The sequence below is a fragment of the Ascaphus truei genome, chromosome 11, assembly GCF_040206685.1.
Source record: "Ascaphus truei isolate aAscTru1 chromosome 11, aAscTru1.hap1, whole genome shotgun sequence".
NCBI classification, from domain to species: Eukaryota; Metazoa; Chordata; class Amphibia; order Anura; family Ascaphidae; genus Ascaphus; species Ascaphus truei.
The window spans coordinates 50119312-50136336 of record NC_134493.1 but is presented as its reverse complement, the minus strand read 5'-3'; the positions used below and the strand labels follow the sequence as shown (position 1 = coordinate 50136336).

The following is a 17025-nucleotide window of genomic DNA, read 5'->3' as shown; positions in this document are numbered from 1 at the left end:
GCTATGGTAAAAATAAGGGGAATTAATGTATTAGGGATAAAATCAGTGAAAAAACTTTAAAAGTGGAGGGGGAGGGGAAAGAACACAATTGAAGAGAAAATTAGAGGAACCAGGAAAGGGAAATGATGGGAAAATAACCCATTAGATCATGAGGTATATAGAATGGTATACATTGTATTGTATGTCTATATATAGCGCCATTGATGTACATAGCGCTTCACAGTAGTAATACACGTGGTAATCAAATAAATAACAGATAATATAAATAACATAATGGGAATAAGTGCTTCAGACATAAAAGTAATGTTAAGGAAGAGGAGTCCCTGCCCCGAGGAGCTTACAGTCTAATTGGTAGGTAGGGAGAAAGTACAGAGACAGTAGGAGGGAGTTCTGGTAAGTGCATCTGCAGGGGGACAAGCTTTATATCATGTGTCCAGTATAATCCACAGTGCTATTCATATGCTTGTTTAATAAGCAAGTGGGTCTTAAAGGTGGATAGAGAGGGTGCTAGTCGGGTATTGAGGGGAAGGGCATTCCAGAGGTGCAGGCCAGTCAGTGAAAAAGGTTTAAGGCGGGAGAGGGCTTTAGATGAGGAAGTCCATACTTCCATTAAAATTAATAACACAATATGATAAACATCTATAAATATAACAACTGATCCAAGTTCATACAGTGGAGGAACACATTGTCATGAAATTGACAAAAACATATCTTAAAGGGGATATGAACTTGAACAAATCATCAGGCAACTGAAGTAAGTTCCAAACTCCCTCTCCGCGGCCGCGACTGGAGTGAACGACCTCCCCGATGACGTCAGCGCCGCTTTAGAAAACCCTCTCACTACCTCATGGACGGATACTGTTAGGTTCCACCCTATGCGTTCCGTGACCGCAAATGGCACTTCGTCAGGGGGGAGGGAGAGCGTGTGGAACTTCAGTTGCCTGCATAGGATCCCGGACTCGCAAAGCTGCGGACGGCATTCTAGTGTCACAGGCCAAGACATGCTACAGTGTGAGTGTTATATGTCTTGTGCTTTTTATAATTGTTGTTGTTTTTTTGGCACTGTGCCATGTATATTAGTTTATTGCAGGGGCATTGATCGGTTCGGAGGTGACGTGGGACACGAGGATTCTGTGCACCATCTGATCAAGATCAAAGATACCAATTGACATATTTTATCTTTTAAATTGCTGTAAGCAGGCAATCTTAAGGGATTTTGTAGTGACCCAATTATACGAAGTTACTGCGCAATGGTCTTTATTTTTCTTCTTTTACAGCAACACTATATCTGAAGGAAATTGAAGACATATAAGGACTCTTTACCTGGACGGATAAGCTACATCTTTTCGGGAGTGGTATTTATACCTTTAATGTCACCACGGGCATTGTGTTCTCTTGTATTATATATCAGTTGTACAAGTTATTTGGATAGACATGTTATATTGTCCACCGGCTGCCATCCTATTTTTCACAATGGTATCATTTAGGATTTTCTATTGGGTCAATATTTATTGACTGTCATTTTTGGTTGTAATTAATCACATTGTTAGTCACTGTGCACCTTACTATTGTCTTGTCACTCAAGTGAGCACAGTTAGTTTTCACAGTTTACAATCAATCTTATTAAGCACTGGTTGTTTGTCGCATAGCTTTAGTATTTTAGTCACGTTTTGGTAATCACCAATCACAGTGCACATTCAGTGCTATATCAGTTTATACTGCAATATTGGTAGTTAGCACGCCACTATTTTTTCATTAGGTAAGAGCGCTTTGTTGTATATATCTAGCACTATTGTTACGCAAAGGTACTGACTGATAACAATGAAAACCTGGTGTCGGCTCCGTGTGACCATGGGCTAGTCACTATCTCCCTGCGCACCGGGTACTAAAATTAGAGTGTAAGCTCCATGGGGCAGTGACTCATTGTGCCAGAAAAATTGGATGTACTGCACAACATATTCAGCTCCATGTATGAAAAAATATATATATATTATAATCTCACGTACTTATAATCATTGAAACTATACATTTTCACAACAGTCCAGATCTGAGAACATCATTCAGATAAGCTTGGGACTACTATGGATTTACTAAACATAGTAAGGGCATTATATGAGGCCTTCTCCGTGTTTCAGGAGTACTGTTTTTATGGGATAAATTAACGCACAATCATTTCCTACAATATTCTGTTTTTGCAGCGCTGTTTGTAATTAAAAATATCATCCATTGAAATGTAAAACGAATATAGCACTGAATAAAAATGGTAAAAAAAAAAAAATAGACAACCCCACATACAATATTTTATTAAACAGCAAGTAGCAACAATCATCAAATTCAGCCACCAGAGGCAGTACCGACAGGAGCTCATTTACCACAGACATCCTGCTCTAGTGACACTCACTCACTGACTGAGGGGGTGACGCGGCAGCCTGCTACTCCCCTTAGCCACGCCCCTCCACCCCGGCCGCATTTCACACGCAAGCCGTGGTCACGCCGTTTGCGGGCGTTCCAAGATGGCGCGGGCGGGGCGTTCCAAGATGGCGCGGGCGGGGCGTTCCAAGATGGCGCGGGCGGGGGATTCCAAGCCGCTGTAACCGCAGGGTTGGTGAGCACCGGAAGTGATAACCCCTTGCCCCCCCGGGGAGGAGTTAAAGGGCCGCTGGGGCGTGCGGAAGTCACGTTATTTTGGCAGTGCTGGTGAGAGGTGTTGCAGGGATGGAAGTCACCAGGAGCAGTGAGTGATCGGTCCTTCCCAGTCCCCCGTGTCTGTGCTGTCGCTGCGCGCAGGGATATAACTGTCCGGCTGTTGCTGGGGATACCTGCCCCGCTGTCACTGCAGGTTACTGGGCAGTGCCGCTAGCGGTGCTCCCTGTCCTGGAACACACAATCATGCGATTTTATTCATTAAATATTCTGCATTTACATTATTTAGATCAGTGTTTTTCCAACAGGGGTTCCCTGGGTATCCCTAAAGGGTCCCCTGCAATTTTCAGGTCATTCTAAAATGTACTAAATGGAGAAGAATTTACACTGCATCTTATCTCAGACGCGCAATTAGAGAGGGTCGGGGTTCCTTACAATGCATCTTATCTCAGACGCGCAATTAGAGAGGGTCGGGGTTCCTTACAATGCATCTGATCTCAGACGTGCTATTAGAGAGGGTCGGGGTTCCTTACAATGCATCTGATCTCGGATGCGCTATTAGAGAGGGTTGGGGTTTCTTTACAATGCATCTGATCTCAGATGCGCTATTAGAGAGGGTTGGGGTTCCTTACAATGCATCTGATCTCAGACTCGCTATTGGAGAGGGTTGGGGTTTCTTTACAATGCATCTGATCTCAGATGCGCTATTAGAGAGGGTTGGGGTTCCTTACAATGCATCTGATCTCAGACTCGCTATTGGAGAGGGTTGGGGTTCCTCACAATGCATCTTCTCAGACGCACTATTGGGAAATATGTCCAGTGTGACATGCCTTTGAACTCTTGAAATGGATTTGTATATGTTGTGTGGTTTGTGTAACCTATGTAGCTATTATGGAAAATTGAATTTTCATCACATTTATTCAGGTGTGCACTAGCTTTGCTGTAGCTGCTAGGTATTGATTGGAGGTTTGATGTTTCCTTTCTTTCTTGATGAGAACATGGGTTATAACCTGAAAGTGAATTGGTCTCTCCAAACTACGGTCCGCCCAGCATGCTCTTGGGTCTCGGTCAAGCTTCCCGCTGGTGTGCTTAGGCGCGCTGAGGCCTTGCGGATGCTTTCTCTGCGTGCCGTCAGGGGGCGGGCCGGGGGCGGGCCAGTGCCGTTACGGAGCTGGTTCGCCCTAATTGGGCGAACCACTCACGTGACCGGCCCTGCGCTCCGGCAAGCGGGGACATTTTTAATTTCCCTAAGACCTACGCTTCCGCGCGCTTGCGGAAGCGTAGGCGAGCCGCTACTAAAGCTGCTCTAATTGCGGCTGTAGGGGCTCAGTGCTGAGCGGAAGCGCACCTCAGCGCGCCTCCGCCAGTAAGCAACAACCATGGACGAGGCCTTACAATGACATGCACTAGAGGCTTTTGGGTAGAGCAAAGAAAAAAGAACATGGCATTTATGGGCAAGAACATCCCTATCAATGACTTCTTGTTTCCACATTGAGCTCGAATCATGGAGGGTTTCTTGTGCACCCATAATGAATTGTATCCTCTGTTAAACCCAGAATTATAATTGTCAACACCCAGTGGGGATAATGACAATTAGAAGAAATACATTTTTATTTCTGTCCTCAATATGTGATGAAATTAATCTCATCAAGAAAAGCCTGGCGAGTGGTCTTAACTTCGGACATCTCTTAACCTTACAGATTTTAAGGAAGATTTACAGAAAGTTTATCGAGCGATTGAAGAGGCAGACTTCTTGGCTATTGATGGAGAATTTTCAGGTTTGTTTAAGGTGCATTTTAGCTGCCAGAGTATGTGATGGATTGTTGGATGCATTCTCTTGTATTGACAACCAGCTGAAAATTGATTTACCAGTGCAGAATGGATATTTCTATTGGCAATCCCTCAACTAGATTTATATTTTCACCCCATTATTTTTACAGGATTGGCAGCAGGGGTCCCCTGGGAACTGAAACACACTATTTCCTGAGAAACTGTCTAAAGTTACCAGGTTTAAATCTTCCTTCAGGGAAATAATGTATGCCAGATCTTGGGCCAATAGGCAGCCATAAGGTAGTTTGTAGCAGCTTCCCATTGGATGGGCATTTAAATCCCCGTAAAACAGGAATTCGTAACTTAACTGGTACATATCTCTGGAACCCATCGAGCTGAACATGGCTATGTTCATTGTCTTCCCATCCTGTAAAAACAAAACACTTAGAGGGGCTGCTCCTTTACCATCAAGTGTATCTTTGAGAGTAAACATTGGAAACCTTTGGTCTTGAAGATGTGAAGTTGCTGACACAGCCTGGGATTCAAACTCTCATATTGCACAACAACCTTTCAATATCTACTTTAACATGCCCCAAAGTAAATGCTTAGAGTTGTTTTCCAGTATTGCCCTATATGTTAAGGAAAGGAGTCCTAGGTTTTTTTAACTGATTTAAACATCATGCTTACAGGACATAGGGCAAGTATGGCCAACTCCAGTTCCCAAAGGCCACCAGCAGGTTAAGCCACTGGTTCTGAAGCTGACTTGTTGGTGGCTCTTGGACAGCAATTGGGCACACCAGATGTAGGGCTTCTTTGCTTTCATGGTTCTTTACCAAAGCTGCAGTTATCAGAGGGGAATTATGAAGCCGTTCTTGGGAACCTCAGTGGTGGCCAATTTAAGGGGCAGAAAATGTTCTTTCAAAGCTACTAAAGTTTCACCATTAGGTATGTGATTAATATAGGGAAGGCAACAGGGACTGAAGATGTCCCTTTGTGTAGTCGGTGGAATGCAGCTTTTAAACGGCCTTTCCTTACATTTTAGGAATTAGTGATGGACCATCTGTTAGCACTTTAACAAATGGCTTTGACACACCAGAGGAAAGGTATCAGAAGCTGAAAAAGGTCAGTTTTAAGTTGGTGTAATGTGCATTTATTCAACCTGTAAATATTATCGTCTAGTGCCTATATGGGAGACTGTTCTTTGTATCTACTACTTGGGGTGGGTGGGAGGGGGGGAGGAATTGGCACTCATGAAAAGATTTGTCCATCTGCAGCGGGTTCTCCAAGAAAATTGTAGATAGTTAAATGATTAATTTCGGCATTCGTGGTCTTGTGAATAATCATGAAACATGTATTTATAGGATTAATGTTTGTCCTTTTCTTGGACCTTTTTAGAAGATGAAATGTTGATCCTATAAATAATACATTTTGCTGATTATTTACAAAACCACGTGAGTCCCGTAGTCATCATTCAACCATGTACTTTATACTGTAATTACTACACTTCCCAAGCGCACACCCACCTGTAAGCAGATGTTAGGTTGAGTTGTTTGAAGTACGTGGAACATGATGATGTTACGCTGACACTCCCCTTCTTGCTCTTGCAGCACTCCATGGACTTTTTACTCTTTCAGTTTGGTCTATGCACTTTTAAATATGATGACACCGAAACAAAGTATGTATTTAAAAAAAAAAATCTTCTTTAGCCATTCTTCTGCCATATTTCTTGCATTGTCCTGATTTTTGTTTTTATTTTTCTGTCTTCTTTTGCAGATACTTAATTAAGACATTTAATTTTTATATTTTTCCAAAGCCATTCAACAGGAATTCTCCAGATAAGAAGTTTGTTTGTCAGGTATGTGCTATCCCACAGAAAACATTTGTTTAAGCCATTGATTGTCTATTAATGTCTTCGTGGTGAAAAATGTAATAACTTGATTATATTATATTTTATATTATATTATTGTCGGATTTCTAAAAATGGTCTCCATTGTGGTGGTCTGAAAACTGCATCATCCAGATCACAACTGTGGCATTAATGCTGATCATTCATCGGTTGCTAATGAACACCTCTCCCCCACACATTGGTATTCCATGGTACTTGTTTTGCAGTTGGGTTTTGGACATGGGTTTGCAAAGAGCTTAAACATTAAAGAAGCATTTCCAAAATAAATGCTTTCCCCGTAGGTGGAAATCAGGGGGTCTTCACTCCATTAACACAAACTCCAGGAACCCCCTACTCCCAGATATAAATACCTTTTTAAAGGTGATTCTGGCACTTAATGCAGGTTTCGGAATCCGCAAGGAATGATGCGGCGGCTTATTGCCACGTGGGACTTTTAACCGCCATAGAGCTTGTCTAGCCTGAGTGGCTATATGCAGACATGTATCAGAGGTATGTCTCTGGAAGCAGGGGGCCACTGGCCCTAAAAATGAATGGTTCAAAGACACTCCTGAAGCTCCCACCCCCCTTTGCGCACATGGGTAAAAACAAAACAAAACCCAGTGAAATTGCATTTTAAGTAAAGTTGCCACCAAACATGGAATAAATATAACCATCTAAGACTGGCATTAAGTGAAAGTACTCGGGCCGTGTTTTACAAGTTTGTCATTATTTTCCCGGACTGTAGCAGAAGAGGAGTTTGTGTTTTGCGCTCTTAATTGTACGGTGCAGCTGTTTCAGGGATAAGTTACATAGTCGGAAGACAAATTGAAATCACTACAGTTTTTTTCCGGCATCTACTGGCATGTTGCGTTTTCATCAATATACCGAACTAGTAAAGGAATCCGTAATGTCATTTGTTAATAACAAGTGAGTCATTTCTTTGTAACATAAAAGAAGCCTTCAGAGTTCAATGCAAACTTTTTGTTTGTAAGCAAAGGGTCCACGGAGCAGAACCGTGTTATTTTCTTCTCCCGGGACCCCCTTGTTTTCGAGGTACTTACCGGGAAAGGTTCCACTAATGGTACTTGGTGGCTTATTACTCCCCGGATCATGCGGGCCAATAGGAAGCTGCGATGGGTGACGTTGCTGCTTCCTATTGGCCTGCGTCACGTGGGAGATTTATGCCTCCATTTTGTTTCCCCTGAGGAGACTGCACCTTCTCCAGTAAAGTATCTCGGGAACAAAGGGGTCCCCGGAGCTGAAATTAATGTGGTTCTACTCCGGAGACCCCCTGCTTCCGTTGTTTTCTTTTTGTTTGAGAAACTGCCGTTGAATAAGGTAGATGCATCTTATTATGATTGACCTAACTGGATTAATATTTTATATATTTTTTCTTTCAGAGCTCAAGCATAGACTTTCTAGCTAATCAAGGTTTTGATTTTAATAAAGTTTTTCGTAATGGTAAGTTTGCAGTTCCCACAGATTCCCACTGAGAGTCCTCATTTCACGCTGACGCACAGGATACTTGTCGCCCTTTTACAGGAATTCCATATTTGAATCACGAGGAGGCAAGGCAGCTCAGGGATCAGTATGAAGAGAAACGTTGTCAGGCCAATGGAGCGAGCGCAGTATCCTACATCTCTTCCAACACCCCCAAAACTCCCGTTAATATCCCCGAGGAGCAAAAGGGTTTTATTGAGAAAGTGATGTAAGTATCAAACTGAAGGATGAATAACGTGTTACCGTAACTTCACTTTTTACAGGCTCCGTATATAATACAGGTGTAGTACGGCCTTGTCCGTTGTGTGAACCCTATTTTCAAAGCGTTTTTTCCCCTGAGGTTCCTACTCTATATAGACAAACTATACTAATTATACTTTCCCTGACACTCCACACTCAGAACTGTCCCGTCCAATGTTTGCATTGTCGGCATACACACCCACTCCTGTAGATGTCGCTGTTGACCAAGACGTTAACCTCCATTATTTATCTGTTTCATTAACAGATCATTAGAGGTTAATCACTGGACCATGTACTTATCTCCACGTGCTTATCTTTGAAAGGCACATTGGCTCTGCCGGTCCTCTCCTGCTTACCTTGCAGAATCCTGTAATATGGCTTCTCCTTCACTTGCCAGAGAATCCGCAGATAATGTCAGAAATACATGTGATGGCAGAAATGTCACACAGATCCAAGTCTGTATAGCATTTCACGATGGATATTTCTTGCACAAACCTATGGTGAAAATCTTTAAAAGGTTATCCGGGCAGAGCAGATGGTCTTCAACTCATGAGAGCTTCTTAACCTAGGTGTGCGGTACCTGGGGAAAACTCTGAGCCTGGGCGTTTATCTCATAATGTTGGTATTCTGCCCTTTGAGCATGATTTTCCTCATCAAGGTTCGGAGCGTTACACTGTAACCTGGGCTCTGGGAAGTGCTCCATTTTAACCTACCGGACCCTTAATATTTTAAAAGCTTATCTCCAGAATGGTGTCGCATTTTAAAAATAAAAACGTCCTTGGAAAGGGCAAGGAGAGTTCTTTGAGAAAGTTGACATAAAGTGCTTACAAAATGATCAGTATAGACATCAGTTTTAATTCCTTTTTTAAATGGAGAATAACCTAAAGAAAGTTCAAGGGAACCAGTCCCAATTATCAGGGCTCAGCAGCAAAAAGGACACTTTTATGTAATTCAAATGTGATAATCACTAAGTAGGGAATATAGCGATGATTGAAGCTACGTGAGACATGAGAACCTGTGTGTATTGTAACTCCTGTATGACTTGATGAATGGAACAGTTTGCAGGTCTCTATAAGGTGGTGACATATATATATATATATATATCTATCTATCATAATGGTCATATCTACCATCTCACTGAAACAAACTGCAACAAAAATAAAAACGTCCTGGAGTAAAACAGGTATGGTACTCACTCATGTAGCAGCTCACCCCTGTATGGTGCGTGCATCACGCCACAATTAAAGAGGAAAGATGGTCCGTGAGGTCCAAAAAACGGAGCACAGCAGTTGCAAAGAAAGGGGGCTACAAACCAGCACAAACTATTAGAAAGACTAATGTATGGTAAGTGGGGGGTACAGAACTACTCTGACGCGTTTCGGGAACAAATCCCTTTGTCAAAGAGTGAGTTCGCGTCTGTACACCCTCCCGTATAAGTACGCGACCCCCCGCCCCCAACAGGGACGTCACATGATGGAATTCTAGCGCGAACACCTCCACGGACAAATCCCATTGGCAGAAGCTATCTGCCAATGGGATGCCAGACGGAGGGCCTGCCTCGCGTGCGTGGAGTGGTAGCGGAGGAACGGAGACACAAAACGGGAAGTGTACAGCAAGATACAGTGAACAAAGTAACACAATAGTTAAAACAAAGTAGCCAACGGGCTAATAATGGTAAAAACACGAACTTGAACCATGTTATAGCAAAGGAAGGATACATATATAACTAAATGGTGGATGTCTGTAAGCTCAGATTCTTAAAGAAGGACATATAAAATCACAAGATATAAGAAACATTATAAAGCTAGATGTGGATAGATAGAAAATAAATAAAGCAATAGAACATAAGAATGGTAAATGGTAAAATAAAATCATTCTGCCCCAGGAACACATATATATGTACAATGTAGCAAACTAAAGAAAGCAATTCTGAAATATAGACACAAAAGTGTTCATAAGATATCAAGGAATAGCAACCAAATCAATTGAAATGCAATTTATGGGAGATAGACAAGCAACCTCAGAGAGATGTATGAAAAATAAAATAAAAGTAAACATAATAAATGTATCATGAAGTAGATACATATGAAACTACAAAAATAAACCAATATGAATTAACAAATAATTATAACCTATGTAGAATAATAAATCTAATAAGATATCTCATAATAAGAAGCAAAACACCATATAAGAACATGGGAGTCACAAACATAAAAACGTATATCTTGTGATTCTATATGTCCTTCTTTAAGAATCCGAGCTTACAGACATCCACCATTTAGTTATATATGTATCCTTCCTTTGCTATAACATGGTTCAAGTTCGTGTTTTTACCATTATTAGCCCGTTGGCTACTTTGTTTTAACTATTGTGTTACTTTGTTCACTGTATCTTGCTGTACACTTCCCGTTTTGTGTCTCCGTTCCTCCGCTACCACTCCACGCACGCGAGGCAGGCCCTCCGTCTGGCATCCCATTGGCAGATAGCTTCTGCCAATGGGATTTGTCCGTGGAGGTGTTGGCGCCAGAATTCCATCATGTGACGTCCCTGTTGGGGGCGGGGGGTCGCGTACTTATACGGGAGGGTGTACAGACGCGAACTCACTCTTTGACAAAGGGATTTGTTCCCGAAACGCGTCAGGAGTAGTTCTGTACCCCCCACTTACCATACATTAGTCTTTTTAATAGTTTGTGCTGGTTTGTAGCCCCCTTTCTTTGCAACTGCTGTGCTCCGTTTTTGGACCTCACGGAGAATAACCTAAAACAGTCTTTCTTTTTGATGCTGCTGGCCTATATTGGAAGTCACGGACTTGTGAAATGATGGCTTTTTTTTTTTTTTTTAAGTTTGTCCTTCAAGGATAATCCAAGCGGACCCCTTTTTCCCTATATGTAGGATTGAAGCAGACGGTCTCCCGAGCTGAACCCTGTTAATTTCAGCTCCGGTGACCCCCTGCTTCCGGAGATATTTGCCTCCGTAGGGGGCGCCGGTATGTCTCTGCTTTTTAAAGCCCCTGCATCACGTGAGCCAATAGAAAGCCGCACCAGGTGACATCGCGGCTTCCTATTGGCCCGCAGGGTGTGAGCTGTGAAACTCCGCCATTATGTGATACCCCCTAGAGATGCGGAGGGATTACCAGCACTCCCTAAGGAGGCAAGTGTCTTCGGAAGCAGGGGTCCCCCAGTGCTAAAATGAATGGGGTTCAGATCATAAGACCCTTCCCCCCCCGGTCTGTCCGGCATGGTGTTATCACTTGACCGCTCCTCAGAGCAATCACGTGATGGTGGCGTCTCGAAATCCTGAAACGAGTCCTCTTCCGTTTTCCTCCGTACCAAATCTCCCCCAGAAAACACGTGTTTTAAATGAAGTCTGACTTGGCCACTATCATGGGGTCTGGCATTACTGGGGGACCCCATGATGCACAGTGGCTGTCAGCGGGTTAAAGCCGCAGTCCTGGCTACACATAATGTTTATAGATTTTTTTTGTTTTTACTATATACAGCATGTGAGTAGCTTTTAATGGGAAGTAATTAGTGAAGCTGACAGGCGAATATCCTCCCAGGGCTATCAAAATGGCTGACTTCTGACGCAGTCTGAAATGCTCCTGCTGCAATGTAACATATAGTGTAACACACTATTGTTACAGCAATTGAAAGTCTGCTGTTGGAAACACTGCAACAGATCTGTTTGATACTTTGTTGCTAAAGGGCAGAGCTCAAATAGGTGCGAATCTGTTTCAAAAGGAAGCGGATATGACTTTCTAAATGGTTGCCAAGCAGCCAAAGGATGCTTGGTACATTATTGAAAGGCATTAAGAGTTGTAAAAATATATATATTTTTTTTAAATGCAGTAAGTATTTAATACTACACCACTGATTTATTAGGAAAAACCTCTTTGGTGCTTCTAAGTGGCTCCCTGGTGGGGAGTTGAGCAGTAAGCCGCTCTTCCCATCAGTGTTACTGCAGGATTGGGAGTGCAACTGTATTTACAACCCTGATGTTCTTATGAGACGAAGTTCTGTGCCAGACTCCTGCTTTGTCAAACAGAATCCAGATGCGAATAATACTCCCAGCCCCGAGTGTCATCACGACTTACTGCCTAATGTCTAGAAGTCTGTTCAGAATATGAAGAACCTTTCAGAAGTATTTATAACTGTTAATCCTTGCTGCCACACCTTCATGCATGGGTGCTCAACTCCAGTCAAGCCCTCCCCCCCCCCCCCCTCTACAGGTCAGGTTTTTCAAGCTATCCCAGCTTCAGCACAGATGGCTCAATCGAGTCCCTGCTTCAGCAGTCTTCGACTGAGCCACCTGTGCTGAAGCTGGGGTATCCTGCAAACCTGACCTGTTGGGGGGAAACTTGAGGACTGGAGTTGAGCCCCCCTGCCTTAATGCTGCGGTGCGCAAACTGGGGGGCGCAAGACTTTATTGGGGGAGGTGGGGCTCACTTACCCGGCTAACGTGTCCACTCGTCTCCATGGGAACACTGCGTCAAATGACGCTGTGGGTGATGTCACATGACCCCGAGGGGTCATTTGACGCTGCACTGGAGGGAGCCGGCGGGGGAGGGCGCAGTGCAGGAAGCTTGCGCGCCCCTGCCTTAATGCATACAAATCCCCATGTGTTTTTTCATTAAGATTCTTTGTGTAAAAATTTTTTTTACATTCGTATCTGTCTAATTTAGGGCTTGGCTGTAATTGGGATGTTAATTTTTATTTTCTTTCCTAGAGAAAAAGTAGACGACTTGGTAAAAGGTGATGAGAAGAGGACCCTGGATTTGGAGCCCTGCACTGGGTTAGTTATGCTTACATTTCCAGGAAGGAGCCCAGGGGCCACCATTTCCAGCTTTTAGAAAAGCGTGTTTTCCCAAGATATACTAACTGTTAAAATGGCTGGAAGAAGTGGAGTGTTGGCCCTATTTGCTCACAAGAACAGTCCTTCCGCACTTGGGTTATTCATTAAACTGCAATAGTACCGATCGCGGCACTGTTGCTCAGTTTTCCCTTGACTGCAATGGTAGATTGTGTGGTAGTGCTCTGATCGGCACTAGTGCAGTTTAACGAAGACCCTTAATTGTAAAAGCACTCCAATTAAAAATTCCACATTCTTGTACGTATGTTTCTATTTATATACCGCCATCTATGTACATGGCGCTTTATAGCAGCTTCACACAAGTAGCATTAGGAAACCAAGCACCTGTCTGAAGAGCTTGCAATCTAAGCTTTAGATCTGAATCCAAAAAGTCTTCAGTTTACATTTTCTACACGTTGATTTTTCTTTTTAATACAAGGCGGTTTTATTATTGTTATTGTTTCACTGATCCCGTTTGAGATCACGTCTTCTGTTAAATACTCTTTTTTTTATACTTCTGCATTATCGTTTGCCATTTGTATAAAATGTTTTCCCTGCTCTCATTCTAGGTATCAGAGGAAGCTTATTTACCAGACCTTAAACTGGAAGTAAGTAGGAAATGCTTTATTTTGGGTCAGTAGTGTGTATACTCGCAGAATTCTCCGAAGATGCATCCTCTGACTAGTGTCGCTTTCTGAATCCTTCCCGGTTTCCTGTGCTGACAGCCTTCATGTCCCTAAATTTTCATTTGTTCAGATTCCTCTATTTGGGAGGGTTAATGTTGATTGAAATAATTTCTATTGCGAAGTCCCTTAATGCAGGGGAGCGCAATCCTTCTTTTTTTTTTTTTTTTTTTTTTTTTTTTTTTTTCTTCGCCCTCCCCTGCCGGCTTTTCCCCTCTTACCTCTGCTCCGGCGTCATGACGTCATGACATCATGTTGCCATGGCGACCTGTCTCCAGAAGCCGTCAGACAAGGTAAGTGCAGTTTACAGAGGCCTTCACTGCTTCCCCGGCATTTAACTTAAGTCTTAGGGAAGCGCGTGCGGCCTCTGTACACCCGCGCCCCCCGGTTTGCGCACTTCTGCCTTAATGCATTGCATACGTGCTATTTTTATACAGCGATCACGGTCACCGGGGAATGGAAAGCGACGAGTCCTACTCCTGCTATTCCGCTTCAGCACAGAACGTGCTCTCCTCTAGAAAAAGAGCAGGAACATGCCACACCTCATGATGGCTGTCTAGAGGGCACCCAAAGGGTTAACCTGGCAATCCCTCCTACATCGCGTGAACCAACTCCGGTGTCATGTCATTTTTTTAATAAACGTACATTTTATTGAAACACATTTTATAAAACTAAAAATACAGTTACACAAATTAAAAAAAAAAAAAAAACATGACAGGAATAAATCTATGCTGCCGAAGCCAAAATCCCAACATACTCCAAACCAGAGAGAAATCCGTCACCTATTAACTTGTTTAAAGCATTCATTTTTGATGGGGTCTATACCCTGGAATTCGGGTTGTGCTAGCCACGGTTAAATTTAGTGCCCGAATCGTTTAGTGAACTAGTTAATTTTTCCATTTGGCAAACATACCAAATACGGTTTCTAATTTTGGGGGACCTCATTTCTTCCACATGTCCAGTGACCTGTTTTAAGTGGGTGCTACATTTTTATCCAAATCTGACACTTTAAAAAAAAAAAAAAAAAAAAAAATTTGTTGGGCGCTCCTTGTGTGAATGTCGACAATTGTGATGCCGTGTGCAAATACAATATCACTTACATGTGTGTAAGTGACAGCTCACTACAGTGATTTCAATTTCCAAGCGTGACAATTGTCAATGGGACTTTCAAACTGCGACATGAAATAATACATTTTTGGAAGTTGTATGTCTTGCTGCTCAACCATTTAAAGAACAGCTGTGACAAAAACAGTGTTTTTCTTCCAAAAATGGGGAGCACTAAATGACCACCAAAAAGACAAAAGAACACAAAATAGAGTAATACATCTCAGATAAATGGCTTTGGGGGAGCTTGGTGATTGAAATTTTTACTTGCATATTCCCAGTGACAATTATGTATCCAAACCGGCGCAAACGGTGTAGGTGTAGTCTGGTCAGCAGAGTGCTCCAGGAAAAACCGATACACAATACGAAATGTGTGACAATATATCCTTTAGATCAGCGGTGCGCAAAGTTTGGGGGGGCGAGAATTTCCAGCGGTGGTGCGACGGCTACAGAGGTCTCGCGCTCTCCCCCGAGACACTTAAATTAAGTGCCGTGGGGGGACCGGGTGAGGCCTCTGCAGCTTCTCTTACCAGATCTTCAGCGACGTGTCACCATGGTAACCAGCGTCAAATGACACCGAGGGGTGACATCACGTTGCCAACGTGACATCGTTTGACGGCGGAGGAGAGGGGGCAGGAGATGAGGGGGGGGGGCTCAAGTTAAAAACTGCGCACCCCTGCTTTAGATCACAATAAAATGGTGGCCCATAAAAATGCACATTCGCATGGTGTACGTTCTTTAAAACATTTGTTAAAATGTAGAGAAATCGGGTGGCTCAGATTCTCACCGCCTCGGCAGACGCTGGCATCCTACGTGACTCCTTCGAACTTTGGTTCTAGATCCCCGGGTGTCCGCAGGCAATAGGACGCATCTCTGCGCTCTGCCTACGTGTTTCATCCTACATGGCTTCCTCAGGAGTCAGTTTGACTTCTATTGTGACTATTTCATGACGATCTGTGCGAATGTCTTGAGATTGGATTTGCTGCGGTTTCTATTGAACTTTTCCAAAAGTTTTTAAAAAGTAGCAAAAATTTGGGTCGAATGTTTGGTCCAAAATTTCTAGCAAAACAGCCCATATTCACATTTAGCGCTTTCATTGACAGGATAAAAATGACATCAATTGCATTTTGGAAGCAAAATTACTTGACGTCAAGAACTTGTAGCTTTTAAAGAAACGCAAACTTTCACTGACCCGAAAAGGAAAAAAAAAAATCTGCAGAGCTCACGAACGCGCGAGAAGTTTGCATGTTACTTTGCAAACGCTTCCAACTGTGCCAAACAATTATAACAGCTCAGTCCTTTCATAATGTAGTCCGAAGTCTGTTAACATCCCATGTTTTGTGCAGATACCCACGAGGCATTCACGTGGAGACTGTGGAGTCGGAGAAGGTAAATATTCTGTACTGGTTTCTTGAAGGTTTAAACAGCAGTTCCAACCAGCGTGTTTTTTTTATTTATTTTATTTAAAAAAAAAAATTCTTTCTCCCCCCCCCCCCCTAATGTGCATCAATACAATCCACACAATAAGTTTAGTTAGAGGACCAAAGATGCAAAGTTCTGTGGGGAAGATCATGTGACCAGGCAGTCACTAGATACAAATGGAGCAGTGCTAGAGAGAGGGCAGGGCTCAAAGGCCAGAGCCTGCTGAGGAAGAGGATGTGACTTGCTTGATGATACTTAAAAAATGAATTCAAAGTTGTTTGAGAAAATACTTGTAGCATTTTATTTTTATAGTACAGGACTGATTTATATTAAACACACGTAGGATATTGCTTGGTCTGCAGCTTCAAGCGATGCTTTTCATCACAAGCTCGGTGTAGATCGAGTAGATACATTCACATTTGTGAGGGGGGAGGAGAGAATTGAAGCAGAAATCCAGGCTGCTGACTTAATGTTCCAGCGGACCAGTAACCCATTACAGAACCATCAAGACGCCAAAACGGTTTCTAACCAGAGTTTTTGTTAAAACGTTCAATTTCGTTACTCCTCGTTATCCCCACTTCAGAGCGATACGGTTGCGACCTTGTACAATGTCAGCCGTGGCTACACCGTGGCTCATTCTATTATCTGCAAGCCGTGGTCAAAATGAAAGGGCTCCTACAAAGTTATTTATTTTTATTTTTATATTCGCCACGTCTATCACTCGGGACATTCGTGACTTTGCCCAAATTAATGCTCGGGTAAAAGCTTATAATAATCCATTTGATGCCACCTGCTCTCTCTTTCAGAAGGACAGGTATATTGTCATTAGTAAAGTTGACGATGACGAAAGGAAGAGAAAAGAGCAGCAGAAACAAGTGAAGGAGCAGGTATGATCGTTTTTACACTCGCCAATTGATTGTACGGTAATCT

At 42.9% G+C, this 17025-nt stretch overlaps 1 protein-coding gene across 1 annotated transcript in view; it reads left to right on the top strand.

Annotated features, from left to right (window-relative positions):
- Positions 1–2556: 2556 nt before the first annotated feature.
- Positions 2557–17025, top strand: part of PARN (poly(A)-specific ribonuclease) — an 86981-nt gene continuing 72512 nt past the window's right edge. Inside the window, exons 1-11 of the mRNA XM_075566147.1 lie at positions 2557–2734; positions 4344–4421; positions 5456–5535; positions 6021–6088; positions 6187–6268; positions 7699–7759; positions 7841–8006; positions 12764–12829; positions 13456–13494; positions 16020–16062; positions 16902–16982. Coding sequence (XP_075422262.1) covers positions 2716–2734; positions 4344–4421; positions 5456–5535; positions 6021–6088; positions 6187–6268; positions 7699–7759; positions 7841–8006; positions 12764–12829; positions 13456–13494; positions 16020–16062; positions 16902–16982 — 783 coding nt within the window. The 5' untranslated portion in view covers positions 2557–2715. The remainder of the gene's footprint in view (positions 2735–4343; positions 4422–5455; positions 5536–6020; positions 6089–6186; positions 6269–7698; positions 7760–7840; positions 8007–12763; positions 12830–13455; positions 13495–16019; positions 16063–16901; positions 16983–17025) is intronic.